General features: G+C 51.6%; 3 protein-coding genes across 4 annotated transcripts; 2 read left to right on the plus strand and 1 right to left on the minus strand.

Moving 5' to 3' along the window:
* Positions 1 to 207: 207 nt before the first annotated feature.
* GINS1 (GINS complex subunit 1) lies at positions 208 to 2,522 on the plus strand. The gene is made up of 7 exons (XM_063152391.1): positions 208 to 285; positions 466 to 530; positions 639 to 734; positions 1,004 to 1,094; positions 1,276 to 1,392; positions 1,759 to 1,833; positions 2,070 to 2,522. Exons 1-7 carry the CDS (start codon positions 211 to 213, stop codon positions 2,136 to 2,138), a joined length of 588 nt encoding a protein of 195 aa, XP_063008461.1. The 5' UTR covers positions 208 to 210; the 3' UTR covers positions 2,139 to 2,522.
* A 778-nt stretch (positions 2,523 to 3,300) lies between these two features.
* Positions 3,301 to 18,898, minus strand: LOC134416121 (ninein-like protein). 2 transcript variants are annotated; one of them, XM_063152392.1, is made up of 13 exons: positions 18,256 to 18,898; positions 17,202 to 17,276; positions 16,589 to 16,772; positions 16,089 to 16,438; positions 15,747 to 15,885; positions 14,579 to 14,689; positions 13,922 to 14,011; positions 11,899 to 11,995; positions 11,318 to 11,385; positions 5,954 to 6,205; positions 4,733 to 4,945; positions 3,991 to 4,107; positions 3,301 to 3,901 (listed from the first exon to the last, which is right to left on the minus strand). In XM_063152392.1, the coding sequence occupies exons 1-13, from the start codon at positions 18,357 to 18,359 to the stop codon at positions 3,713 to 3,715; spliced, it is 1,989 nt and encodes a 662-aa protein (XP_063008462.1). In that variant the 5' UTR covers positions 18,360 to 18,898; the 3' UTR covers positions 3,301 to 3,712. The 2 variants fall into 2 exon arrangements, with proteins under 2 accessions (XP_063008462.1, XP_063008463.1); XM_063152393.1 differs by lacking the exons at positions 17,202 to 17,276; positions 18,256 to 18,898 and having other exon boundaries at positions 16,089 to 16,226; positions 16,304 to 16,438; positions 16,589 to 16,710.
* Positions 18,899 to 19,050: 152 nt separating this feature from the next.
* Positions 19,051 to 25,694, plus strand: EIF4A3 (eukaryotic translation initiation factor 4A3). Its single transcript, XM_063152394.1, has 12 exons — positions 19,051 to 19,225; positions 19,399 to 19,471; positions 20,236 to 20,302; positions 21,147 to 21,209; positions 21,644 to 21,776; positions 22,465 to 22,545; positions 22,843 to 22,984; positions 23,786 to 23,924; positions 24,383 to 24,498; positions 25,066 to 25,173; positions 25,259 to 25,386; positions 25,494 to 25,694. Exons 1-12 carry the CDS (start codon positions 19,060 to 19,062, stop codon positions 25,508 to 25,510), a joined length of 1,233 nt encoding a protein of 410 aa, XP_063008464.1. The 5' UTR covers positions 19,051 to 19,059; the 3' UTR covers positions 25,511 to 25,694.
* Positions 25,695 to 26,563: the final 869 nt, after the last annotated feature.

Here is a 26,563-nt window from a genome sequence, read left to right on the forward strand (position 1 = left end):
TCACGGCGGCCGCCGAGAGCCCCAGCGGCGCCACCGCGGCCGCCGAGCCCGGCGCAGCTCAGAGCAGCTCAGCGCGGGGGCGGGGCCCAAAGGGAGGCGTGGTCCCGTCTCTAAGACCCGCCCCTCGTATCCCATTGGCTGCCGTCGGCCCCTCCCCTGCCGCCATTGGCTGGTGCGCGGGCGGGTTTCCCGCGCGCGCGGCCGGGCGCGATGGCGGCGGAGCGGGGCATGGAGCTGGTGCGGGAGCTGCACCGCGCCGCCGGCGGGCACCTCCCGCCCTTCCGGGTGAGCACCGGGAACACCGGGCGGGCCCCGCCGGCGGGCACCTCCCGCCCTTCCGGGTGAGCACCGGGAACACCGGGCGGGCCCCGCCGGCGGGCACCTCCCGCCCCTCCGGGTGAGCACCGGGAACACGGGGCGGGCGCCGCCGGCGGCCCGCGCTCACTGGCTGTGCCGCTGTTGCAGACGGAGGAGCTGCGGCAGGCGCTGGAGGAGATGCGGGCGCTGTACGAGCGGAACCAGGCGGATGTGTGAGTTGGGCGCCGCTCCCGGCGCGTCCCGCACCGCACAGCGAGGGCGGCGCTCCCCGGCCCGCAGCTCTGCTCCTACTCCTCCTTTTCCTTCTCCTCATCCCCCAGGTCCGAAGCGAAGGCGGGACGGACGGACCTGATTTTCCTCATCCGGTTCCGGCACTGCTGCCTGCTCCGGAACCAGCGCTGCCTCCTGGCATACCTGTGAGTCCCCTGGGCTCATCCCTGCCGGCACAGCGTCCCCAGGGACAGGGTGGCGGGACTCTCGGGCCGGGCAGGTGGCTTCTCCCCGAGCAGCAAGGCAGCTCTGGAGCTGGTTCTCCTTGTGTTCGTTGCTGGTATCACTGCAAAGAGAAGACTCTGCTTCCTCCTGCTCTTTGAAAGTTTAGATTACTGGATGCCACCGTGGCCTGGGGATGTTGCCAGCACTCACCTCAGCAGAGGTGTTGGGTTTGCCCCGTTTCTTCCCCTAGGTATGACCGGCTGCTACGGATCCGAGCACTGAGGTGGGAGTATGGCAGCGTTCTGCCCAACACCATCCAGTTCCACATGTCAGCTGAGGAAGTGAGTCAGCCTCCTTTCAAACCCTTCCCCCCTTCCCACATATTCCTCCTGATGGATTATTTAGTACAATCAAAATAGGGTAGTCTTCCCCCCACAATAAACATGACATTTAATATGTCTTTCTGTAAATTCTTACTCGTGTATTCATTGTCTGTGGGTACAACCCTGTTCATGCCCACAGGTGGAGTGGTTCAATCGGTACAAAAAGTCTCTGGCTACATACATGAGGTCAGTAGGAGGAGAGGAGGGGCTGGACCTCACACAGGACATCAAACCTCCTAAAAGCCTGTACATTGAAGTAAGTGCAAGATTTCTGGCTTCTATCCATGAATAAACATTTCCATGACTATCTCTTTTCGAGCATTTCATCCCCAAGTCAGCTCATCAAGCAAGACCTTTCAGAGTCCCAAAGCTTTCACAGGTTTCTGTGTTTTACTCTGCCTGCCAGCATTTTACCCCTTCTACTGAGAGCACAAAGCATGTTGAGAGATGGCACTTCTGGTCTGCAGGGAGATGTGGTGGGGCGAGTTATTCAGTAGGAGGTCTTTGCAGCAACTTTAACTAGACCAGCTAGAAAGCATGTTCCCATGCCAAGGACTGTCACTGGAGGGGGTGGTTGGTTTTTTTCATTGCACTCTTACAGAGCTGTGTTCCCACTTTGCAGGTGAGGTGTTTAAGAGACCATGGGGAGTTCGAGATTGATGATGGCACTACCATCCTGTTGAAGAAGAACAGCCAGGTACCTGTGGCAGCAGTGTGGTCTGTTCTCTTCCTTCCCTTTCACTCCCATGACATCCCCCTGGCCTTGCAGCATGTCCCAGTCCCTGCACACACAGCTCCTTTTGCTGTCTGCATGGTCCAGAGTGCAGCTCTGCCCAATCTGGTACCATGAGGCACTGGATGTACAGCACAACAAACAGAGCTGGTTGTGTGCAGCAACAAATCCATGGAGGGTTTTTCTGTGTTTCTGTGCAGCACTTTTTACCCCGCTGGAAATGTGAGCAGCTGATCAGACAAGGAATCCTGGAGCACGTTCTGTCCTGAGTGTGCAGGACAGGAGGGACAGCTCTTGGTGACCTGCCCACGATGGGGACTGAGCTCTGGTGCGTGCAGGACTTCAGAGACCTCAGTATTTACACCACCCATCCCCTCCTCTGCAGTGGCACCCTGCCACTCCTCCTAACAGCCTTTGATGCCTTAAAACCACAGCTCTTCATGAGCAAAGGGTGCATGCTGGTAATACAGCAATCCTGGGAATCCAGGATAGTGGGGGGACATAATCCAAGCCCCACAGCTACACCCAGGGTTTGTGAATGCATTTTTGTTTGGAGTAGTTCTTTGTTCACACTGTGCATGTAAGACACCAGCTGGCTGGGCTCTAGAAGCCAGGAAAACTCCTTGGTTGCAAAATAAAGAATTTCTTCAGTCTCTTGGGTTTTTAAGAGTTAATGTGGTGTTCATTCAGCACTGATCTGGCTCTCCAGCCAAACCCATCCTGACCCTGCAGTGTGATGGTCGTTTTAAGTATCTCAATGGAGCTGCTCCTCCAAGCGTCAGATAAGGCTGCACAAGGTTCCTTCCAGGATTAGACATGAAGCCTTGTCCCCATCAGAGACCCATACATGTTTCCTGAGGTGCTGTGTGAATGAATGATCATTGCAGTCTGGACTGTGGGCCTGGGTTTTTCCCAGTGTGCTTGGCCTGTGCCTCTGTTCCTGTGAAGAATCTCTTATCCCAGAGCACTGGTCTGGCTGGGTCTATGGGCTACTTGGAGTAGGAGTGGGAAGGGGAGCAGAGGGTTTTAAGGATTCTGGGTAGCACAAAACCAGAACAAGGCTGAAGAGTTGCTTTCCCTTTTCCTAGTGGAGCTGCTCAGCTCTTGCACTGTGTCTGGGAGAACACTTGCAAAAACATCAGCCCTAAGTGAGACTGGAGGTCTGCTTAGCCCCCATCTCAGGCTGGAGCTGAAAAAGCAAACAGCTGGGGAAGAAGGCAGGAACAGGATAAATGCCTGGGGCATTACAGCATTGCTCTGTCCTGCTCACTGCAGAGACAACAGTCTGGTTGGGTTTGGATCCTAGGCTCAGGCTGTAAGAGGAGCTGTTGGCAATAAATGTTCAGCAGCAGTTGGGGAAGGTGACTGAAATACAGAGCAGACTGGGAAAAGCAGGAGGTGCTGTAACATTACACAATTTTAATGCCACAACTCAGCTTTCCTGCTTGGAGTGACCAAGCACAGGGTCCTGCAAGCCTTTCTGCCCTGGCTTTTGAGATGTAACTGTGGCTCCAACATCAGCCTTCTGCAGAGAGGGAGCACCTGCACCACCACTAAACTGCCAAAGAAAATCCTGTGAGCTGGCTGCCCTGAGACAGACATGACATAACAGCACACTGCCACTGGGAAAGGCACCAAGGCTGCTGCTTTCAGCTGGAAAATTCAGCTATCCACAAGACCAATTTCCTCAAAGGACTCTAGGCTCCCCATCTGCTATTTTCTGCACAGGAAAATCCTGGCAAGACCAGAGAGGACAAGGCTGATTTCCCAACGCAGCCATATCTCCCATTCTGCACCTGACCAGCCCCAGCCAGGAGCAGGGGCTGCCACTGCAGATGTTCCATCACCCACTCAGAGATGCTGGTGTGATTTTTCCAATAAGCTGCTTCAGAGCTGAGGCTTGTTCCTCCAACAGCTGGTTCTTCTCCTCCATGCTCTTCTGCTTCAGCTCAGCAGCCTGCAGGGCCATTGCAAACCTCCTGTTCTCTCCACGGAGCTCTTCAATCAACAGTTTGTTCCTGGAGAGTTGGGCCTAAAGCAAGGACAGGAGGCTTCAGGTTCAGCATCCCATGCAGGGGTACCAGATGGGCAGGGACACAGCACCAGCCCCTCTGCACTCACCTGGGCATCTCTGAGCTGAGCTGCCCTCTCTGCCAGCACAGCTTCAGCACTCCTCAGACTCTGCTCCAGCCCCTCTGCCTGCTCCACAGCTGCCTGCAGCAGCTGCTCGTGTTCCTCCTGCAGAGGGAAAGAAAGTCTGTGTGTGGGTTGTCCCAGCACTGTCCTGGCCTCTGGCAGCCCTGGACTGTACAGTTCCCCAAGGCCCTGTTCATGGAGCCTCATGCTCCTTAGACAGAGCAGGGGGTTTATCAGAGAGGCAGGATGCAAAGAGCAGTGGTGGACAGATGTTTGGAGCAGTACAACCTTCCCTGGGTCTGCACCCAACCAGTTTAAGACAAGGCACAGATTTTCCAGCAGATTTTCTATAAAAAACAAGCCAGTGGCCTCCCCTCTCCCAGCCATGTCCTGGAAAGCTCAGGAGAGACAAAGGCTCCTTGTGCCTGCTTATTATCATTCCTTAGGTTATAATTTGTCCTGTCTTTGCCCAGACACAAACTCACAAAACCCCAACACCTGGTTGCTCAGTGCCCTGGAGATAAATCCACCTGTCTGAGTGCAGGCTGGTGACTGGAGGATTCATGAAGAATTAAAGTTGCAGCTGAATTTGAAGCTAAGTGCATTTTCCTTGTGGTTCTTTATATCTACCATCTTCCACCCAAACCTCTGGTGCCTTCAGTCACAGCTGCCCTCCAGTGTTCCCTGCACAGTACCCCTGACTGAGCTCCTGCAATTCCCTGCTTACCTGGATCCTGACCAGCTGCCTGCATGTCTGCTCAGCCTGCAGCTGGAGGCTTTCCTGGAGCTGCTGAGTCTTGCACTGTTCCTCTCTCAGGGTGTTTTGCAGCTGCTCAAACTGTTTCTTTGGCACCATGTTGTTTATCTGGGCCTTGGCCTGCTGCAACTGCAGAGTGTGCTGAGCCTGGGCCAGTCTCAGGTTGGCTTTGGCTTCCAAAAGCTGTAACACACAAAGGTTGACAGCTGGTTACAGCTTTGAGCCCAAACAGGACAGGCCCAGGCTGTGTTTTGGGGGAGAGGAGAGGTCAGACAGTGCCCTCAGCCCTCACCCCAGCACAGGCACAGCAGAGCTGCAGCACCATGGCAGTGGTGCTCACTGGGCAGCCTGCAAAGCAAGGGAGTGAGAGCACTGAGAGCTGCAGGAGGAGACACAGAGAGCCCTTGCTGAGAGATGCTCCCCTTGCTGAGTAGTGAGGAGCAGGAGGATTCTCTGGGAGGGAGTCCCAGGACCAAGGGCCACAAGAGCAAGAGACAGAGGGAGCTGCTGACTTGGGTTCTTGGATACATCCCAGGCTAGCTGTGATGTACTCAATGTCCTGTACATGTCCTCTGCTTCCTGTCACCAGCAAAGGGCAAAACTGGTAATGGGAAGCATGTCTGGTCCAACTTTGGGATGGCTGGCATGGGTAAGCTGTACTTTGGAAAGCCAGTCCCCAGGGCAGAATGCAGGAGAGGAATATTAACCCATTGGAAGGTTTCTCACATTGGCTTTCCTCCCTCTGTCCTGGTGATCCACCTTACTCTGCTGTGACCACCCCATTTCCCATCCCTCACCAAGCCCTGCCTGGCTGCTGTCATCCCTTCCCAACCCTTACCCAATCCTGCCACTGCTCCAGCTCCTCTGTCAGCTGAGCCATGGGGAACCCCAGCTCCTGACACCCTGTGAGAGCCACCTCCCCTCTGCCCAGCCAGCCTGCACAGGACAAGGGCAGGGGGGCATCACAGGGCAAGCCAGCAGGGACCTCTCCCCAGCTGCACCTGAACTGGCTTCAGCCATAGCTGAGCAGGAGGGAGAATCCTTTGTCCCCCAAAGAGGAAGAGGATGACTTTTTCCTGGTAAGTTGGACACCTTCCCTTCTGAGGAGAGTGTCCAGCACAGCCCCAGGCAGGACAAAACCAATATCACAGAGCCCACTCAGCAACCTGCCACTGAATAAAGGACACTCACCTTTTCCTGTGAGGCCTGGAGCTGCTGTTGGAGCAGCTCCATCTCCATCCAGCACGCTGCATGCCTCTGGTGGTGCTCCAGCCTGGCAGCAATCTCTGCCCCTCGTAGCCACTCGGCCTCCAGAGGGCTCTGGCTGTGCAGCTGGGCAGTGCCAGGGCCAGCACTGTCACCAGCCTTGTGTTCAGGGGGCTCACAGCCCAGCTGAGGCCTCTTGACATCCTGGTGAGAGAGCTTCTCCTTGCCCTCATCACTCTGGAAGAGATGGAGAAAAGAAACAGCAAATCATGCACAGGAGGCTTGGGGTGGGAACACAGGCAACAAGGAGAGACTGAGCCATGTGGGTGTGAGACTGGGAGTGAGAGGAAGCTCAGGGAGAAAGAGTGAAAGTAGTGAAAAGTCATTAAAGACTTTCCCCTTCTGTAAGACTTTCAATGTCACACAAGTTTTCACTGCTTTACAAGTTATAAGACAAAGCTGGTTCTTCAAAGGAAGACTGGGTTTGAATGTTTGAAACAAACATTTTTGCTCTTCTCTATGAATATGTGCAGTTTTCGCCCTTCTAAATCCTTCAGCCAAGAGCCTGCCAGTTGGGGTTGATGGCTCCTTACCAATGCTGTTAACTCTGCTATTTTAGCCAGCTCCTCCAACTTCTCTCTACCCAACTCACTCCTGTTCTTCCCACTGGGAAGAGGGATAGGATCAGCCTCAGAGCAGAGAGCAGCAAAGCACAGCCCCCAGAGGACAGCCTGGCTCTGGGTTTGGCCTGCAAGAGGAAGCAAAGCCAAGCCTAAACAGGTATGGCCCTGAATTGATGCAGGAGTGAGTCAGGTGCCTCTGCCCCAGCAGGTGACTCTGCTCAGCCCAAAGTCCTACAAAGCTGTCAGAGACCTAAAATCCAAGGAATGAAGAACAATGGGAGGGACAGTTTAGCAGACTGGGATCATCCACCCCAGAAACCTGTCTCTCCCCAGATTTATGGCTCAGTGGGTGACCCCAGTACCTATATAAAGCTTCCTAAGGAAGAAATCCATCCCATGTTAACTCTTCAGCAAGCTGTTCTCCAGCAGCCAGCACAGGAGAGGCAGCAGAGTGAGAAAACCATGCACAAGCCCCATTTGGGGCTGGCATTCTGTGCTGGCTCCCTGATCTTTTCCAATTTGGTTTCCAATGACAGCTAAGGACTAAGGAAAACTGAGAAAAAACCTTCCCATAACTCAGGCAAAACATGTGGGGACCATCAAGAGACAAGAGGAGAGAAGGAGCAGGTCTCCAAGGGAAGGGAAATAAAGAGGAAAAAGGACAAAAAGCATCAGACTGAATTGATGTGGCTTCCAGCTGGCTAAAATTATCTGGCAGTCCTGTGGATACAAAGTGATTTGACTCATCCAGACACACCAAGACTTCATTACAGGGTGACAGGTGGTGAGGCCAACCCCTCAACTGCAATAAAGCCAGGTCTGGAGAAATCCGCTTGTTTGTGAGGCCTCTGTGATTTCACAGGGCTGGACACAAAGCTGTGACTCCAAATCCAAGGTGGTCTCATTGTCCTTCCACTTCTGTGGGTACTCCCAGTCTCCCAGGAGGCCATGAATACTGGCACATGTGGGAATGAAGCTTAGTCCTGTGTTGGACAGTCCTTCCAACAACTGCTGCCAAACACCAGAGCCATACAGGACCCAAATCCCTCAGGGAAAGGTGCAGGATAACAGACCATCCATCCTGGCAGGGAGGACAGCACTGCAGTTTGTGGTAAGCAGAGGAGCTGTGTGAGGAAGTTCTTCCTCTCTCCTTGAAGCACAAGGACCAGTCCATGGGCTATGTGGTGTTTGCTCACCTCAGTGCAGCTGCTTTTGGGAATTTGACATTGGATTCACATGCTGTGCTTCCTGTGGCATCTCCAGCATCCATGTCCAAGGCAGAGGAGGTGAGTGTGCAGTCAGCCATGGCCACAGGAGCACATCCCAGCTCCCTGACCACACTCCCACAGTCAGTAAAAGACATAATATAGCTATGCCTACATGTGCTCAGTCATATTTATTAATTGGAAGTATCCTAGTTCATAGCCCACTTCATGAGAGCAGGAGAACAAAGCTGCTGCTGGAACATCCAAGAGAACACAGTTGCTGTTACAGCGTTTAGCAGCCTTGTGTCTCACAAAGCATCTGCTTTTTCTTTGCAGCAGCATGTTAGATCTTCAAACTACCTTTGCACTCAAACCTGACACTCTCTTGAGCTCTGGGTTCATTTTCCAAGTAGTGCATCACATCTTTGAGCTGCATCAGCTCCAGTTCAACCTGTTCCTCTTCAGCTCTGTATTGACAGCCTGAATGCCAGGTTTCCTCCCACGCTGTTACACCTCTGTCTCCCAGAGCTTTTTTCCTTCTCTTCTTGCCCTGCAGGTCAGGTCTATGTCCTGAGATGTCTGCTCTTTGATGGCATTTAACTCTGCCTCCTTCCCAAGCACATCCCCTTGTCTATCAAGATTCCATTTCTCCCTGACAAATGCTTTCCACTTTGCCTCCAGCTGCTAGACTGAACAGGCTACAACACAAACATCTGCACTGTTTGCACTGCTGTGTCCATCATACAATTGCTCATTTCTTCCCTGTTCCTTCAGTGCTGAAATTGCAACAGAAAATTTTGGTCTGCCTGCTCACCTGAGTCTTAGAGGATCAGCTCATTTTCCCCCAGAGGACAGCTCTCCAGATACCTTGTCCCTTCCAACAGCAGAGCCCTCAGCTTCACTGTCTCTGCATTACTCCCATTTCATCCTGGTGCCTTTTTAATCTTTTCATACCCAACAGCCAGCATTTTTCACATCTTGGCATTAAACTTTTCTTACGACCTGAGCTGCCTCTGCTTCCACAGAGACTTGGTTTTTTTTCTTCTGCTTCCACTGCTGCCTCTCATGGGTGCCCTGCTGTTGAAGGCCTCACCTTGGAGCCTTTACTGTTGGGAAATCACCTCCTCTCACACCAGTGCTGCTGCAATGAAGCCTTACAGCTGTCCTCATGCTGGCATTCACTCCATGGCAGCTCTTGCTATGCTCAGCCTCTGCATCTTTCCTAAAGATAAAAACCATTTTGCTGACCTGGGTTTGATATCACAGCTTGAAATGCTCAGCCAGCCTCTGAATGTACATTTGCTGGAGATGCAATACAAAGGGTTTTCTGTGTTGCAAAGTTAAGGCAATTTGTTAAACTTCACAGAAAGTTCCCACACCTTTTGCACTTCTCAAAGACACACAGCCAATCCCATCTTTTCCAGCAACTCTGGAAGCTCCCCACTGCAGTCAGCCCATCTGCCATTCACCAGAGATAAAACAGCTTAAATGCCTTGTATTCCTGTTATTTGGGGTTGTTTCCCTGGTCTACCACAGTCTTCAGCCAAATCCCCTCCCTTCTCCCTCACCTACCCCACATCTCAGCCCTAAAACAGTGACAATGACCTAGCAAAATCCTGGCATATTGCCAAGGGGAAACACTGATCCTAAAGGGAGACACAGCAGGGCAGAGGCAGGAGGAAGGGAAGATAAAACAATTATTCAGTGACAACCTCTTTCTTTCACAAGTCAGTTCCTTTTACCTATATGGAGAAATTTAAGACATTTTTTACTGCTTTTAAGATAGCAAGTTGTGATCATCTAGTAAGTAGAGGCAGGTTTGCTGAAAGACCAAGAAAGAGGTAATAAAAAACACTAATGAAAGCTCTTTTATATCTCTCACTATTTTAAGATACAGTCTTTGCTGGGCACTGCCTCTAACACAACCTTGTAGAACATTCAGGGAAACTTAGAGTCCTGAAATAAAAGCACTCATGTAAGGGGAGTTAGATGTCTCACTTCAAACAATTGCAGCCCTGCAATTCTGCCCAGGTTTTCTTCCAAATTAAGCAGCTCTCCAGCCCTGTGAAAAATCAGCCCAACCTACCCTGGTATGAGCAGGAGATGCACACCTAAGCTCCTCCTTAGCTCCAGAAAGAGAACAGTGCCACACCCCAGGCTCACTCTGTCCCTGTGCTCTGTCTTTATTTCTTCTCTGTCCTCGTCCAGCTGCTGCCCTGGGTGGCAAATGTCATCAGTGTGCTGCTGTCACCTGGCCTGCTCCATCTCAAACCTCCCTTCCAGCTCCAGGCTCCCATTGTTGCTCTTTCAGCCCATTAATTATAACCCAGTACTTTGCAACTGTTTCTTCAACATCTCTTTTCTGGTATTCCATCTGGCACATCTCAGCCTTGAAACTTTCCTCACTGTCCTTCCTCTCCCTCTCAAAGTTTTTCCACATAAACTATTATGAGGAAGAAATAGAGTTTATCTGTTGGAAGGAGATAGGATTGGGATATTAGCACCATGCTCCTGAGAGCTTTCCTCTCCTCCAATAGCTCCAATTCACATTGATCTATTGGTCCCACTCAACAGAGGACCCTCTGCAGGCAGTTCTGGTCCCTGCTGAACAATCAGTCTCATGCAGCAGTGTCTAACAAGCAGAATCCAGTGGGTCCCAATTCTTTCCCTCTCAAGCTGCTGCCAGCAAGCAGCACAGTTCTGCCCATTCTCCTTGTCTGCAAGGAGCCCCAGAGAGGAGAGAGGAGAGGCCAGGGCATCATCTGCCACTGCTCCTCATATCCCTCCTCCACTGCAGAGTGGTTCCTGGTCAGGATGTGCTGGTGAGAAGCTGCTGCTCCCCGCAACTCCCTTGTGAACACCAGAAACTCCAGGATTTGATGTGCACAAAGGCAGGACTATAAAGCAGGCAGAAGATCTGTAGGCAGCTTTGTGCTCCTTTAACTGTTCTGTCACCTGCAGGACAGTTTAGGATTTTCTCTTGCAGTGCTGCAACACAAAACCCAGCAAGCATCACTGACCTCTCAGTTCAGCAGCAAAAGGAGTAAATGTGGAACTGAGGCCTGTCCCATGAGCATTCACAGCTGTCTGAAGAGGAGGCTGGGCTCACATTGTCACCTCAGAGCAGCAGGTTAGAAGTGTGCTGCAAGCCAAGGGTTCTGATACAGCCCCTACCATCAGGAGACACCTGGCTGCTTCTCCTCTTGGTCCTGTCCCTGCTTTTACTGTCACAACAACACTGAGTGAGCTCTGGTTCCTCACAAGACCCACACAAACATTTCACAAGGTGACAGGGATTTTTTGCCAGCCAATGAGGCAAAGGCTCCAAACCCTCCCGCCAGCCAAGACAAGGTGGAGCAGCACATGAAATAACCCCACAGAGTGATGAGGCACCACCCTGGTCCCCAGCCTGAACTCTGTCTCCAGCCACCCTACTGAAGCAGATGTCAGATGTCTCATCAGACACTCTGTAGCAGCTGTGGGTACCAAGCAGTCAGGACATCTCCCCCCACCTCACTCACCTTGGTTTCCAGCTGCACCTTCAGGTCCTGCAGCTGCTCTTGGAGCTGCTCCACTGGGAGTGACATTTCTGGAACACAGAAGTAGGAACAAGAAGGCTTGGAGAGGGGTGTGATGGCAGAGAGGAGCCCTGTGAGGCGAGGCCTACAAGATAGGACTGCAGGACGGCTGCAGCTTCATCCAGTCCATAAGGGGTTTGGGGGGTTGCATACAACCCCAAAAGATGAACATTCCCCATCTATGTGGCAACTGGACCCAGGGCTGCATCACCCCTCTTGGCCAGGAGCTTTTATCTAATGCTCAACTTGAATTTTCCAACCCACGGTTTGGGGCTACTTCCTCCTTATTGCATTGTTTCCTCAGCATATTCAGCACTGAAAATCTGCCAGAAGTTGGAAAACCCTCTTCTCCTCCATCTCCCTCCTCCCCACCACCCATCCTCTCCTTCTTCCCTCCCAAGGCTACCCATTACCAGCACTGGCAGCAGTAGTGCAGGCACAAGGAGCCTCCCCACGCTCCCATGCAGACTTGGATGCAGAGGGAACTGCTGAGAGGACGAGCACGGAGCCCTCCTGCCCGTTACCTGCTGCTGGCAGCCCTGCCTGAGCCCTGCTCTCCTGCAGCTGGAGGCGCAGCCCCTGCAGCTCCCTGCGCAGCGCTGCGTTCTGCTCGTGCAGCACCTGCAACAAACACTGCTCAGGACACAGCACAGAGCTCCTCCAAGCTCCTGCCAGGGCCTCCCCCAGCCCCAGCACAGCCTTCCCAAACTAAGGAACACATTAGAGAATTTGGAGGAACCAAAGAAGAAATATAATCCCAGATTTCCGAGATCACCATCACTACATACTGTAAAGCACAAAAGAACACAAAACCAGGGATTTGCCAACACCTCAGGAGGCTGGGCCTCCTGAAAGCCTCCTGAGACCCTCCTGACCTAAATAACCACTGGCAGAATCCAACACAGAAGAAACATCATGGCTCAGCACAGGCCCAGGGGTTTGTGTTTACATCCTCATGACTCTCTTGTGGGCACAGGGGACAACAAGCACTACTCAATGCAGAGAAGGCAACCAACAGGATTCACAGGGAAGCAAAGCCCACAGGCCTCTGGGAGGGAACTTTTCCAGGCTACAGAAGGAATAAAGCAAGGGAAGAAGGTGCTGATCCCATGGGAAGCACAGCACAAGGCAGGTCCTGCTGGTGCCAGAGACAGCCCAAGGCCAGCACAGGAGTTTATCCCATCTCCATGAGCAGGGAGTCCCAGAGCTGAACACCAGGAAATGAGCCACCACAGCAGGGCAATGAGCCACTTTCATGGAGTGTCTGGAGATGGGCAGCTGCTTGCTTCACTTCACATCCTCTATCCTGTACAGCACACAAGGCATCCTGCCTTCTTCTGGACTGCTCACTTTGAGCAGACATCCAATTCCATCCCATATCCTGCCTCCAGGAAACTGATGTGCTGTGAGAGACTATGAACTAGGACACTTCCAGGTAACAAATATTACTGAGCAGATGTAGACAAATGCAAACTCAGTTTGCTTCATCTCCATTCTAAGCAGGAAAGGGAGGCTGAGAGCATTCAATGAGGGTAAAGGATAAACCCCAGTGGGTGCCTTCACAGGGGCAAGTGAAGCCTGAAGGTCAAACCTTTCCATCCATCAGCATTCTCATGGACAACTCTGGGGCTGCTAAAGGAGAGGAAAAATTGCAGCACTGAGCATATTCAACCCTCTGGTGCCACCTGGAGCAATGCTGCACTGGATAGTGCTTCAGAATGTTTGCCTTTAATTGCAGCTTGGAGAAGGGCTGCCTGATGCATCCACAGAAAGGCTTTACTGAAAGCTGCATTTCAGCTGGGGGGATGTGACTGTCCCTGTCCCTGCTCAGGGGTGCTCCCCAGCCACACACAGCACCTGGGAACAAACAGGCAACGTGACAAGCACAGGACTCAAACAACAGAGCACCCAGCATGAGTTAAAGATACACTAGTTAAAAATGCAAGAGACACACATTTAAAATGGGAGAAGGGAAACAGAGTTTGTGCTCATGCCTCAGAGAGCCCCAAGCTCTGGGAAGGAGCACAGCACCCTGCAGGAGTTACAATACACACAGCACCAATTACACACACCAGATATCTGGACTGGCTTACCTTGACTCTCTAGCAGAGTTCAGCAGCAACAAGATTTTTAGGGTTTTTTTAAAGTGGGGGCAAGAAGGAAAGGAAAAACAAAAATATAGAAGATTTTAGCTGTTAATATGGTTTCCAAATTAGGAGAACAGCTTTCTCCTCGTGCTCAAGAAGAAATCCAACAGAGCCCAGGGTCTGTCCTTAACATCAGATGTACATGGTTCCCTAACAAAATAGTCCATGGCTACAAGCAGGAAGGAATTTACGATCCACCCCTACTCTCTCCTGCCAAAATCCTTGCATGGCAAACAACCCATGAGGGCTTCAGGAGTGAGGAGACAGCACTCTGAGCAAGGTGAGAGGGATCCCTCTGCCCTAAGACCAGGTCTGCCTCCTTGCACTCCCTCAGGCCCAACAGCCCAGGGATGTGCTGCGGAGAGCAGCGCTGTGACACGGCAGCGCTGCCCGCACGTACCTGGCACTGCCGCTCGTACTCCAGGACAATCTCGGCAAAGCGCTCGCTCTGCTTCAGGAACTCGGGGCTCTGGGGCTCCGCCTGCTCCAGCTGCACAAGGAAACACTTCTCCTCAGGAAAACCAGCTCCAAATGGAGAGTCAAAAGCTCTGCTAAATCCCTGGGGTCACAGGGCACACCCATACATTCAACAGAAGGCTCCCTAAGGGGCCCATCACCTGTGGGATGGGTCAGAAAAAGGAGGAAAACCAATTTTCTCCACATGTGAGACACCAAAGTACAGGCAAGCTTTCCTGGCTAACAAGATCACAGACTCACTTCTTTCCCCAGATTCATTTTAGGAGTGGAAGATACTAAAACAAGCCCTTTACTTCAATACTGGTGAAAAATAAAACTTCTCTGGAAACCAAACTCTGTAAGTTTTCCCTTGAAGACTGCAGATTTGCAGAATTCTCTACAACTGGAAAATATCCTCATATAAATAAAAATAACCTCAAAAATAACCTTTTTTTTTTTCTTTCCCAGCTTCCAGGTTGTCGTTAAAGCACAGGAGAGCTCACACAGGGGGAGACCGTAGCAACTGACACAAAATATGCAAGATCAATTTTTTAATGAATTCCTGAAAAGTTCTTATTTGACTGCAACAGAGAAAGATTACCTTATCCTTCACAATGTGGTTGAGTTCTTTTTGCAGCTCCAACACCATTTCCTCAGAGGCTGACAGTTTCTCAGCCATCTCTGTGACCTTGCTTTGTAGCTGTGTGTTCTCCTGCAGATCAAATGGAGATTTCCCTGCTGCAGTGGGTCCTGACATGGCAGGAAGGGTTTATCAGCCACAGGTGCTCAGCAGGGAGCTGTACAACAACTGGCACATCAGCAGGCCAAACACAGCACAGCTCCCAGGAGACCCTGGACATGGCCTGGTTTTAGCCAGGACAGATTTTTGCAGTAACCAGGAGGGGATGTGGCTAAAGCCCAGATGCTATTCTGAACCATCTCATTCATTGGGGTCAGAGGGAAGGCTCTCTCAATTCCAGGGAGAAGGAGATGCCTTCCAGAGAAAATGTGGCTGCCCTGCAATGAGCATTTGCAAATCACCCTCTCTTTTGTACACTTTTGTTAATACTGTTGCTGTCACTGGTTGTTTCTTATCTCACTGCTGTTTCCAGTAAATTGTTCTTATCTCAACCCAAGGTCTTTGCCTTTTGTGCCTCCCATTCTCCTCTCCAGCCATTGAAAAGTGGGGAGTGAGCAAGCAGCAGTGTGGTTTGGGGAGTATTGGTAGGAGAACTAAACTGTGAACATCATTCCTAAACCACTACAGGACAGCACATTGCTGATTCCACATGGGCTCATCTCTCCAAAGGACAGGGATGGGTTTTGCACAGTAAGAGCGAGACAGCCCCACAGGATCAGCTCCACCTCTGCTCCCCAAAATTGTTCCCTCACAGTTAACAAAGGCAGCAAGTCCTGAGCTATCTCCATCTGCACTTCTACACTGACCAGAGCTGGGGTAATCCTGGGCATGCAGACACATCTCTGCCTTTGACATGGCCCCTGGCACAATTTCAGCTTTGGCCATTGTGTTTGCAGGTGTTACCAAGGGCCAAACCACTGCCAACAGACAACGCAGCAGTTTAGTGATGGCATGGCAAGGTAACAAGTTCTGTGTTTAATACAACTGGATGGATGTGGCTGATGATTCTTCTCCATAAAATTCCTGTTCTTCCCAACAAGTGCAAAGTGAACCATCTATATTTGTCACCACCTCTGCTTTGCCACCTCTGAAAGAGCGAAGGTGTTTCATCCAAGGCAGTTGTACTTACATTCATCACATGGTTCAGTCTCCCTTGCAGGTTGGCCTCTTTGCCCTGCAGGAGCTGTGTAGCAGCCTCCAGCTTTGCCTGGTGACTCACTGCTTGCTGCAAAAGCAGCTCTTTTGCCTCTATTTCTGCTTGAAAATTCCTGGGGGAAAAAAGCAACATGGTTGGGACAGATAGAGCATGATCCTGGAGATGAGAGCTTTGTTGGAAGGATGCTGAGATCATAGGGGTGGAGAGGGGTCTTCAAGGGCTTTCCTGCCACTGCCACATTGGCAAAACAAGGGGGAGATTCAAAAGGGATGTGTGAGCACATTTTCTGCACCCCACCAAAAGAACCCCTCCTACCTGAGCTTGCTCTGGGTGTGCTCAAGAGTGATGTACTGCTGATCCAGCTCCCTGCCCAGCTGCAGGCAGTGTCTCTCTGCCCTCTCCAAACTGAGCCTTGCCTTGTCCCTCTCCCTGGCGATGTGCCTCACCTGGCTCCTGCAGACACAGCCAGCAGGGCATGAGGCACCCCAGAGGCACCCACAGAGGGCCCTCACAGGGAGCAGAGCCCTTACCAGAGGCACTGCAGTTTGTAGCTGTAGGAGGTGCCAGCTGCAGGCTGGAGGCTGCTCCTGGGGACCATGAGTGCTGTCCCAAGCTGCAGGCAGCCCTGCCAGGCTCACCTGCTGCTCCGTGATGCTGCTCCTCCTCTGCAAGAACAGCAGAGAGTGAGATCACCTCCTCCCTCTCCTAACAGCTCCAACAGCATTCCTGTTGTCACACCATGTGCCCACCCTCCAGTCTTTCAGGGATGTCCCCCATCTCAGATAAGCCTGGATCACATCACCCATTTCACCCACCAGCACCGATCCAGGCAGAACCAGGGACCCTGAGGATCTCCTCTGAGCTCTTGCAGGGCTCAGGTGGCAGTGACAAGTTGAGGCTTGGCAAATCCAGTGTCTTTGCTGAGGCTGGAGAAGTGATGTGGGCCCAGGCAGCTTGGCCAGAAGGACAGGCTGATTCCCTGAGCGCTCCCCTCTGATGCTGAGGAAAAACAGCAGGAATAAGTCAGTGGGGCCAAACTGGCAGAAGAAAACTGATGGTTTTCAATATCAAAGGGAAACTTCAGAGACCAGATCAATACTGAGGAACATTTTAGAAACAACCCCAGGCTGCCAGGAGGGAGATGTCCTGAGCTGCCCTCATGGCAGCCACAAGAGCAGGTCTGCAGGCACAGACCATTCAGTTTGGTCTCCCTGCTGACCCATCAACACCCAGAGCCCACAGAAACACCAGCACTGAAAACTGTATCACTTACAGGGCCTTGTGAAAACTGTCAAATGGGGATTGACAGCCAACATTTTATTTGACCAAAGAGCAGAGCCCAGAAAGCTGATACAGAACTCAGAACATTTCCAAAAGCACCAATTTTTTACCAGGTTTGGAAGAAGCCTGTCTTCAGAGAGCTGTTACCTCAAAGTCTGAAGCCAAAAGAACGATTCTTGTTTCTTTTTTTCTTTCTCAAGATCCTGGATTGAGGTGTCCTGGCTGTCAAGGCAAGCAGAGATTCACTTCCACCTTAGCACATTCACGTGGTGTTACTTCAAAAGCAAATGCCTTGCCAGTCCTTGGAACTGAATGCTCTAAGGAGAAAGAAGTATTTTACATCAAACAAAAAAAACCCCACGGATGAAGCTTGTCCATGCACTAAAAAGAGGGCAGTCTGTGTCACATGTGAGGTGCAGAGACATCAGCACTTCTGAGACCAGAATTAGAACTGGGGTGATGTTTTTCCTCTCCTGGGATGTGCATCCCTCTCCCTCCCATAAAAAGACCAGGCTCAACAGCCCCCTGTTGTTCTGCATTACAATCCCACACCACCTAGGCAGGGATTGCTCCCACTCAGGGAGCTCCCAAGGGAGCCTTTCAGCCACCATGCAGTGGCTGCACTACAGATCACATCTAAAAACTGTCCTGCAAGTGAAGAACCCTCCCTCAGATCACCACCCTCAGATGCCTGACTGAATCCTATGGAATCACCACGAAAGATTGTGAAAAGAAGTATCTTGGTCTGAATTATTCTCAGTAAACCCTGATGTTCAGTCTCCTTTTTCTGTTTTTTTTTGGGGGGATTTTTTGGGGTTTTTTGTTTGTTGGGTTTTTTTGTTGTTGTTTTTGTTTTATTTTCGGTTTTGTTGGGGTGGCTTTTTTGTTGTTTTGTGGTTTTTTTTTGGGGTAGGGGTTTTTTTGCTTTGTTGGGGGGGGCATGGGGAAATGGATAGAGTAACCTTTCTAAGGGTGTGACGTCTGGACTCGCGTCTGGATTCCCTACAGGATCCTTTTAAAACATCAAACACAAAGGAACTGTCCTGTGTAGGAGACTGGCAAGGACATAATTGCTCCTTGCCCAAGCTTAGTGGAAATCCCCTCATGGAGCTGCAGATCAAGGCCATCAACCAGGATCCTTCTTACAAACCTCATCCCATGGAGGTGCTGAGTCTTGGCTGCTTAAGAGACACTGACATACCGTGGGAAACGGGGTTGTGCATCCGCGGGGACGGAGGCACTGCAGCATCGGCTCAGCCCGGCCCGGCTCGGTTCGGCTCCGTTCGGCCCTGACACCCCGCGCATGCGCAGGCCGCGCGCACATCCCCGTCCAGCGCCCTGGATGTATTTCCCGGGTGAATCGGGAGGAGCAGCGGCAGGAGGCGGAGGGAGCAGATGCCGCCTTTTTACTCAGCTCTTTCCGCAGTGCAATGCCCAGCTGTGGGCTCCTCAGGGCAGGAAAGACAAGGAGCTCCTGGAGAGGCTCCAGCGGAGGGCGATGAGGTGATGACGGGACTGAGGAGAGGCTGAGGGGGCTGGACTTGCTTACTCTGGAGAGGAGAGGACTGAGCGGGGATCTCGTCAGTACATACAAATATCCCACAGGCAGGTGCCAAGAGGATGGTGCCAGGCTCTTTACAGTGGCGCCCAGCGGCAGGACAAGGAGCGGTGGCCATAAACTAAAACACGAAGTTCCACCTCAGCATGAGGAACAACTTCTCTGCACTGAGCGTGGCAGGGCACTGGAGCGGGCTGCCCAGGGAAGGACGGGCACAGGTTCCCCCTCTCTGGGGACACTCCAGACCCATCCCGGCCGCTCCCCTCAGGGCCCTTCCGAGCCCCGCCCGTCCCGTGCTCCCGCGCGCGCGCCCCGTGGCCTCACGCGCACGCCCCGCGCAGGCGCACGCGCGCCACGCCGCTCCCGGCCCGCCCCCCGTGCAGGCGCAGTGGCGGAGCGGGGCGCGCGCGGCGGGCGTTGTGCGGCGGCGGCGGCGGCGGCGCGGCCATGGCGGGGTCCGCGGGGTCCGCGGGCGGCTCGGCGCGGAAGCGCCTCATGAAGGAGGAGGACATGACCAAGGTGGAGTTCGAGACCAGCGAGGAGGTGGACGTGACGCCCACCTTCGACACCATGGGACTGCGGGAGGACCTGCTGCGCGGCATCTACGCCTACGGTGGGCGGCGGGGCCGGAGGGGAAGGGGCGCGGGGCCGGGGGCGCGGGGCCGGGCTCGGGCTGAGGGCTCGGAGCGGTGCGGGGGCCGCGGCGGGGCCCGGATGTGCGGCCGGCCGCGCCTGCGCCCTGCGGCCCGGCCCGGCCTGGCCTGACGGTGTCTCTTGGCCCCGCAGGGTTCGAGAAGCCGTCGGCCATCCAGCAGCGAGCCATCAAGCAGATCATCAAGGGCAGGGACGTGATCGCCCAGTGAGTGCAGGGGGAATGTCGGGCACGTTCCCTGCCTTGAGGCCGGAAGCGGGATCGGCCTGGGCTGGTGCCTGGCAGGGTGTGGGGAATGACCTGAAACTGGCGGGACACGGGGACCGGTTGGCCAGAGCAGCTGTGGGTGTCCCATCCCTGGAAGTGCTCCAGGCCAGGCTGGATGGGGCTCTGGGCCATGCAGAGGTGGGAGGTGTCCCTTCCATGGCAGGGTGGGGGATGGAGCTGGATGTTGTTTAATTCCTTTCTAATTCAAACTACTCGGTGGTTTTGTGGTGTGACAAGCAAACAGTGAAATTGCCTAACTTGTTGTGATTCTCTGCTAGTTAATGCCAGAAGTTTGTTAGGTTTAGTTACTGTAAACAATATGTCTTAGAGACAAAGAAGGATATGCCTCCCACTGAAGAAATCCTTTCTTGGTCACCAGTGCAAGTCACTGGCCTTGCAAACTGCATTGGTTTATTTTCACTTACATGAAAAACGTGTATGTGTGGCAGATGGCAGAAAGTTAAAATGCTGGTCTGATAAGGAGTGAAGGTGCCAGAGCTGGGGACCCTGGAATGTTCTGTCCCTGATAGTGCAGCTCTCACAGCTGCCTGACAGCAGATCAGGCTCTGATCATAACAAACCTTTGTTGGCACTGTTGAGTTCTTTGCACTGAGAGGTGGGAGAGAGCAGAGGGTGGAATGTGTTGAATTGCCTGTGCTGTTTGTCCAGACATGCAGAGTATTCACCAAACATCTGTTTCTCAGGTCACAGTCGGGAACAGGGAAGACAGCAACGTTCTCCATATCTGTTCTGCAATGCCTGGATATACAGGTAATCTCAGAGCAGCACGTGCTAAAAATAATTTTTACTAAATCCCTGGTCTTCATCATGGAAATGTGTTAAGAGTGAATAAATGAAGTTTTACTTTGAAATCTTTTCATTATGGGTAGTGAACCTCAGACAGAATTCTGACTGAGAACTTCACCAGAGTCTGTAACAATTTAACTGTTAAAGTCAGTCTGGTAAGTTCAGCTGATGTCTTGTAATGATAAAGTTGTCTTTAACAGCTGACCTCTTTCACCTGTTAGGGCTAAATTAATCTCTCAGCAAGCAGAATTGTCTCCAGACAGTCCCAATAGCATCATCAGCCCATCTGGTGATAGGTGATCTGATTCATTGCACAGAATCCAAGCTGGGTTTTTGACTGACAGCTGTTTGCCTTGTTCTGCTCAGGGGCATTGTGTCCATCCAGCAGTTTTGGGGTATAATTGGATGTGCAGATGCAGTTGAATAAAAGGGTGGTTCTCAGTGGGCTGGGATTGTTACTCATATGTCTGGGGACATAAAAATTAAGGTTGCATGTTCTAAGTGGAAAGGACAGCTTTTGATTTATTTCTGTTAAGTGCTTGTAATACTTTTAATGGTGATACTTCAAAACTTTGAGTCCTTGAGCAATGCAAGGTGTTTATCTGAGCCAAACACACAGAACTGAAGGACTTGAAATTTGGTTCCATTTAGCAAGAAATGTACACACCTTTTTCTTTTTTTTTAGCCCAAAATTCTGTGCTAAATCCTTCAGCTGTGGCATTTCACAGCTTTGTTCTGTGATCTCCATCACCTCTTGCATGCCTGGCTGTGCCTGTGGTTAATCCCTGTGATTCCCTGCTCTCACCAGGTCCGTGAGACCCAAGCCCTGATCCTGGCGCCGACTCGGGAGCTGGCTGTGCAGATCCAGAAGGTAGGAGCACTGCACTCCTTGTCTGGGGAACCTTGCAAGGCCTGGGGCCGTGCTCTGGGCATTCTCTAGCAGAGCTCAAAGCAAACAAACACAGCTTCCACTTTTTCTTCTGTTCCTGAGGGAAATAAAAAGTATGATTTGATATAGGGCTGTTTGCTCCTTGGCATTATATTCGTTGCTTTGGCAGGCTGAGGTTTTGCAGAGCCTTGAGTTTTTAAGGCCAGCCCGTCTAAAGCAGTTGTGATCCCTGAGGACACAGGGATCCTAGTGTTTTAAGGCCTGCTGTTATGGAGGTTTGGGTAACAGACATTAAAAAATCCTTGTGCTGACATCTCTTAGAAAAGCCCACAGTGTGGCTGCACAGACCTGCCCCTCCTGGCAAAGGCAGCCTGGGCAGAGCTGGGGCAGTGAATCCCTTCCCTTGTCCCCAACAGGGCCTTCTCGCCCTGGGAGACTACATGAACGTGCAGTGCCACGCCTGCATCGGGGGCACCAACGTGGGCGAGGACATCCGCAAGCTGGATTATGGGCAGCACGTGGTGGCTGGCACTCCTGGCAGGGTGTTTGGTAAGGAATCCTGGCATTTATTGTAACGCTGGTAATGTAATCTTGAGGGGAAGTGTAACAAGGTAACAACTTAGTGCTCGTGTGCCTGGGAAAGACTGGGGGAAATCAGTGGTGATGGTATTTGCATTCTCTCTGTTTATGCTTTGCTTTCCGTTGTTGAGGTGGCTCTTTATGTGGTGGCTTTGGAAAAAGGAGAAAGTATTACAGTCCCTGCATCTTCAAGGAAATAGGAGCCAGGCCTGATGAATGGGCCCAGAATTAGGCCCACGTTTTCTTTGTCCTGGTGGTTGCTCCATCTTTGTAAAATCAGGTGCACTCGCAGCTGGTACCTTCTGGTTCTGCTGCATGAAGAGTTTAGCATTTACTGCTCATGCAGTTACCACAGGGGCAGTGTTGGCCTTCAGGCTCCCATCTTCTGGCTGTCCGACGAACACACAGCACTTAAACAAGCTCCTCCTGTCACTGGGACAACGTGAACTGGTCCCCACAAGTGAAAAAAAATCCACTAAAACTTAGCAGCTGCTGAGCTGGGCTGACTCTCAAACAGGATTTGTGGATTCTGTTGACATCAAGTTCACCTGGCATTTTGTGTTTCTCACATCTGTCCTTCCTCCACCAAAATGCCCTGACAGTGCTGGGGCTCACTTGCCTTCAGAGCATTCTCATCTCACAAAGTGAAATCTTACAGATATGATTCGTCGCAGAAGTCTGAGAACTCGTGCCATCAAAATGCTGGTTTTGGATGAAGCAGATGAAATGCTCAATAAAGGTAAAACATTTGTCTCCCTTCTACTTCCTTTTTTCTTGCTTCTTTGAGATTCTAGGGTGTCCCAGCTGGCAGACCCACTTATAAAAAGTTAAATGTTAAAGTTTAAAAAGTTAGACTGTTACAGTTAGGTATAGGCTAGTTAAGGTACACAACGAGCCTTGTCTGATGTTACCAATTCACACATTTATGTTAATCTCATAGTATAGACCCAGTTCTGAATTCCAGATCAGATTGTGGAAGAGGAGGAGATTTGGGAGAGGATGTGCTAACTTGTGTGTGGCTTGACTTGCACTGCAGGCTTCAAGGAGCAGATTTATGATGTGTACAGATACCTGCCTCCAGCCACACAGGTGGTTCTGATCAGCGCCACTTTGCCACATGAAATCTTGGAGATGACCAACAAGTTCATGACAGACCCCATCCGCATCCTGGTGAAACGGTCAGTGAGTTTCCTTGGAGAGAGCAGGGACTCTGAGCTGGTGCAGCCCTGGGCAGTTCACAGTATCACTGATTTAAATGTTCAGGGAGTCTCTGTGTTCCTTCTCATCGTTCCTGAGTGTCCACAGTTCTGCTCGTGTCCCGTTTCCCAGCAGGGGATGGTTTATCTCCCTGACTTTGTCCTTGTCCACTTCTGTGTGCTGCTGCTCAGCACAGTACATTCTCTCATCCCTAAGGGAATGAGTCCCCTCACTCTCCCCATGGATAGCAGTCTCTCCTCATGGAAATCTATCCTTCACACTTATCCAATTCCTGGGCTTCCCTGGAGGATTTCTTTAGGCTTCCTGTTAAAATTTCCTATTACACAGCAGGCAAAAACCCCCTTTAGGCAACTGATCCTGGGTGTTCTCGGAGGCACAATTTACATCTGGGTGGTGTCACAGATCCTTGTGCACTGGGACCTGGGAGGAGCCTCCCTCTTGCCTGAGCTCTTAGACTGCCCCATTCAGTACACTCGAGCTTCTTGAGACTTTCTTCAATCTCTCTTGTCAAAAAGCTGGAATGTAAAAATGATGAGAACAGAAGTGTTCATCTTTAGAGCTGGCTGGCTGGAGCAGAGCACTTCCAGTCTCTGCTGAACAGGTCACATTCAGGGCTCTTCTTAAAGCTGAGTTTTCCCAGGACTTTCTAGAACTACTTGGATTCCATCTGGACCCAGCAGCCCCCAGCACATGGGGCAGAGGGTGGTCTCTGGTGAAGCACACCCAGCCCCTCTAACTGCTTGTCGTGCTCTTCCTTGCAGTGATGAGTTGACCCTCGAAGGAATCAAGCAATTTTTCGTGGCTGTGGAGAGGGAAGAGTGGAAGTTTGATACCTTGTGTGATCTGTACGACACACTGACCATCACCCAGGCTGTCATCTTCTGTAACACCAAGAGAAAGGTACAGGGGCCATCAGAGGGGCTTGGTGCTTCCTGAGGGTGACTCCAACAATGCTGGATTAGTTAAGAGGTCTGGTTGCTCCCCCATTTGGAAATAGTTCAGTAGGACCAGAGATTAAACCCTGGGGATGTGCCTAACTTAAAGCAACAGAGGCAGACCTGAGATAGCTGACAGGAATTGCCTTTTTAGAAAAGTAAGAATGTGCTCAATCTAACTGCTTATAATTCCTGGAGCAAACCCACAATTCCTGAATAAATGCTCCTAATTCCTTTCCTCTCAGGGCTTGTGGAGCCCTGTATCGCACAGCTGATGCTTTGTAAGGATTATTTACTTCCCTTAGTCTCAGAATGCTGGTGGAGGTGTCTCTCAGTCCACGGCAGCCTATCAGCAAACATTCTGGAGCTCAGCTGCTGTGCTTGGCTGTCTGAGCAAGGAGCTAACCCAGGCTGTGTTCACAGGTCGACTGGCTCACAGAGAAGATGAGGGAAGCCAACTTCACCGTTTCCTCCATGCATGGGGACATGCCCCAGAAGGAGAGAGAGTCCATCATGAAAGAGTTCAGATCTGGCGCGAGGTAAATGCCCCAAGTAGCATTGCTTAGTTCAGTGCTGCCTCGGGGCAGGGAAACCCTAATGCCTCTGTCTCAAGGCTTTGTTCAGCTCAGATTGAGGAGAACTCTGATCTCCTCTGGTGTGGAAGGGTTGAGAGCTTGCCATTTTCCAAGGAGGGAAACTCATACCTCTCGGTGTAGAATTAGTCTGTTCTATTTTGCTGAAGATGTTGGAAGTTGCGGCATTTAAAATTCAAGGAGAAATGTTTGTGCTGCATCCTCGGTATTTTAAACACTTGGGAACATTATTCCTTCTGAAAGATCCAAGCTGTGTTGGTCCTGTCTTGGCTGCAGTTTGGTGCTAGTGCAAGGGACAGCTTTCCATGCAGCAGAAGTGTAGATGCTGCTGGTGTGCTGTGGGCAGGGGGGAGCATGGAATAGCAGGGGATGCACTGTGCTGGAGCCTGGGGGTTCCCAGAAAAGAGGAGATGCTCTGTGCTGCAGACTGGGGGTTCCCAGAAAAGAGGGGATGCTCTGTGCTGCAGACTGAGGGCTCCCAGAAAAGTCCTGACTGTGCCCTTCTCTTTGCAGCCGAGTTCTCATTTCCACAGACGTTTGGGCTCGAGGCCTGGATGTGCCTCAGGTGTCGCTGATCATTAACTACGACCTGCCCAACAACAGAGAGCTCTACATACACAGGTAGGCTGGGGCTTCCCTTGGGCCCCTGGGGCTGGGGGAAGTCTCCCACAGTGGCTCCATTCCCTCTTCCCTCGTGCCTCTGCAGGATCGGCCGCTCGGGCAGGTACGGCCGGAAAGGCGTCGCCATCAACTTTGTGAAGAACGACGACATCCGCATCCTGCGGGACATCGAGCAGTACTACTCCACCCAGATCGACGAGATGCCCATGAACGGTGCGTGCTGCTGGCCCTGCCTCTGGGGGCAGCCTGGGGCAGCAGTGCTGGGCTGTGAGTCACACACTCAGTTAATGCTTCTAATCCTTGCCTTTTCTCTTTTTCAGTTGCTGATCTGATCTGATCTGAAGGTCCGTGGTTAGCAGGAAGTTGTACCTTTTGGTACCCTCCATAATTCTCTTTTGGACCCACATCCTTTTATCGTATTTGTCATATGTTCTTGAGTTGAGCTGCACTTGAGAACTTGTGTAAATATTGTCTGTACTCCCACCCGTGTTTTTCAATTAAAAAAGGAAGTTTTACCATAACCTGTAATTAATTACTGTATTTAATTACTTTAACCCAGCACAGGCAGGGAGTTTTGAGATACTGCTGTACTTGGCTGGCATAATGAAACAAAACACTGGACACTGCCCATATCTGGGTCCATAGAACACAGGGCTTCCTGTTCTCTGCCCTTTTGTTATTGTTGTGCCACGCCACCTGATGTACTTTTAGTTTCCTTAACTTAACCTTCAGGGATCAGACATCTACAGGAAAAATCTGTGGCCTGGCCCTAGTCTGCGGTAGGAAAATTAATTTAGGAGATAGCCAGAAATTTCCTGCTGGTCGAGTCTTTCTGGAGCCAGAAATCACATGTAGTGCTCCAGATGGAGATTTTCTATCCCAAGGAACTTGGGCACACACTCCAGAACAGAAGGAACAAGTATCCTGTCTTGTCACCATCTCCACCTCTTTCTGCTGCTGTACCTTGTTACATCTGCCCTGTCACCTCTGCTCCTGTGTCTGTCTCTGGCACAATGCTGTACTTTGCCAGCTGTAGGATCTTCCATGTAGCTTTCCTACCTCACTCTGCCGTGTCCCTCTGTGAGGCAGGAGTTGGCCACAGGTCAGTTACCATCTTCTGCTCTCTGCTTTTCCTCCTAAATTCAGCTTTTTGCATGCTCAGGAAGGACAGGGCAAGCAAGGCCTGAGTACACCACAGTTTGCACAGAGTTGGATCAGCGCTCAGAACTCCTTTCCTGAGTAGCAGTGGAATAGCCCAGGTAGAGAAGGCAGCTGCCACCTCCTTTAAAGCCCTGTGAAACTCCTCAGTTCCCCGAGAAACCCACTCCGTGCACCAACCTGATGTTCTTACCAGTACACAGAAGGTGAGAAATGCTAAGCTTGTTCTACT

Source organism: Melospiza melodia, chromosome 3, assembly GCF_035770615.1.
Source record: "Melospiza melodia melodia isolate bMelMel2 chromosome 3, bMelMel2.pri, whole genome shotgun sequence".
NCBI classification, from domain to species: Eukaryota; Metazoa; Chordata; class Aves; order Passeriformes; family Passerellidae; genus Melospiza; species Melospiza melodia.

Bases quoted from the DNA above. Each gene is read 5' to 3' on its own strand.
- GINS1 (XM_063152391.1), top strand. From the start codon at position 211: ATGGCGGCGGAGCGGGGCATGGAGCTGGTGCGGGAGCTGCACCGCGCC. The intron at 286-465 runs GTGAGCACCGGG...CCGCTGTTGCAG, and splicing joins GGCACCTCCCGCCCTTCCGG to ACGGAGGAGCTGCGGCAGGC. The intron at 1,095-1,275 runs GTGAGTCAGCCT...TCATGCCCACAG, and splicing joins TCCACATGTCAGCTGAGGAA to GTGGAGTGGTTCAATCGGTA.
- LOC134416121 (XM_063152392.1), bottom strand. From the start codon at position 18,359: ATGCGCGGGGTGTCAGGGCCGAACGGAGCCGAACCGAGCCGGGCCGGG. The intron at 17,277-18,255 runs GTATGTCAGTGT...TTGCCTTGACAG, and splicing joins GCACAACCCCGTTTCCCACG to CCAGGACACCTCAATCCAGG. The intron at 14,012-14,578 runs GTAATCTTTCTC...TTCCTTGTGCAG, and splicing joins ACCACATTGTGAAGGATAAG to CTGGAGCAGGCGGAGCCCCA.
- EIF4A3 (XM_063152394.1), top strand. From the start codon at position 19,060: ATGGCGGGGTCCGCGGGGTCCGCGGGCGGCTCGGCGCGGAAGCGCCTC. The intron at 21,777-22,464 runs GTAAGGAATCCT...GAAATCTTACAG, and splicing joins CACTCCTGGCAGGGTGTTTG to ATATGATTCGTCGCAGAAGT. The intron at 24,499-25,065 runs GTAAATGCCCCA...TTCTCTTTGCAG, and splicing joins GAGTTCAGATCTGGCGCGAG to CCGAGTTCTCATTTCCACAG.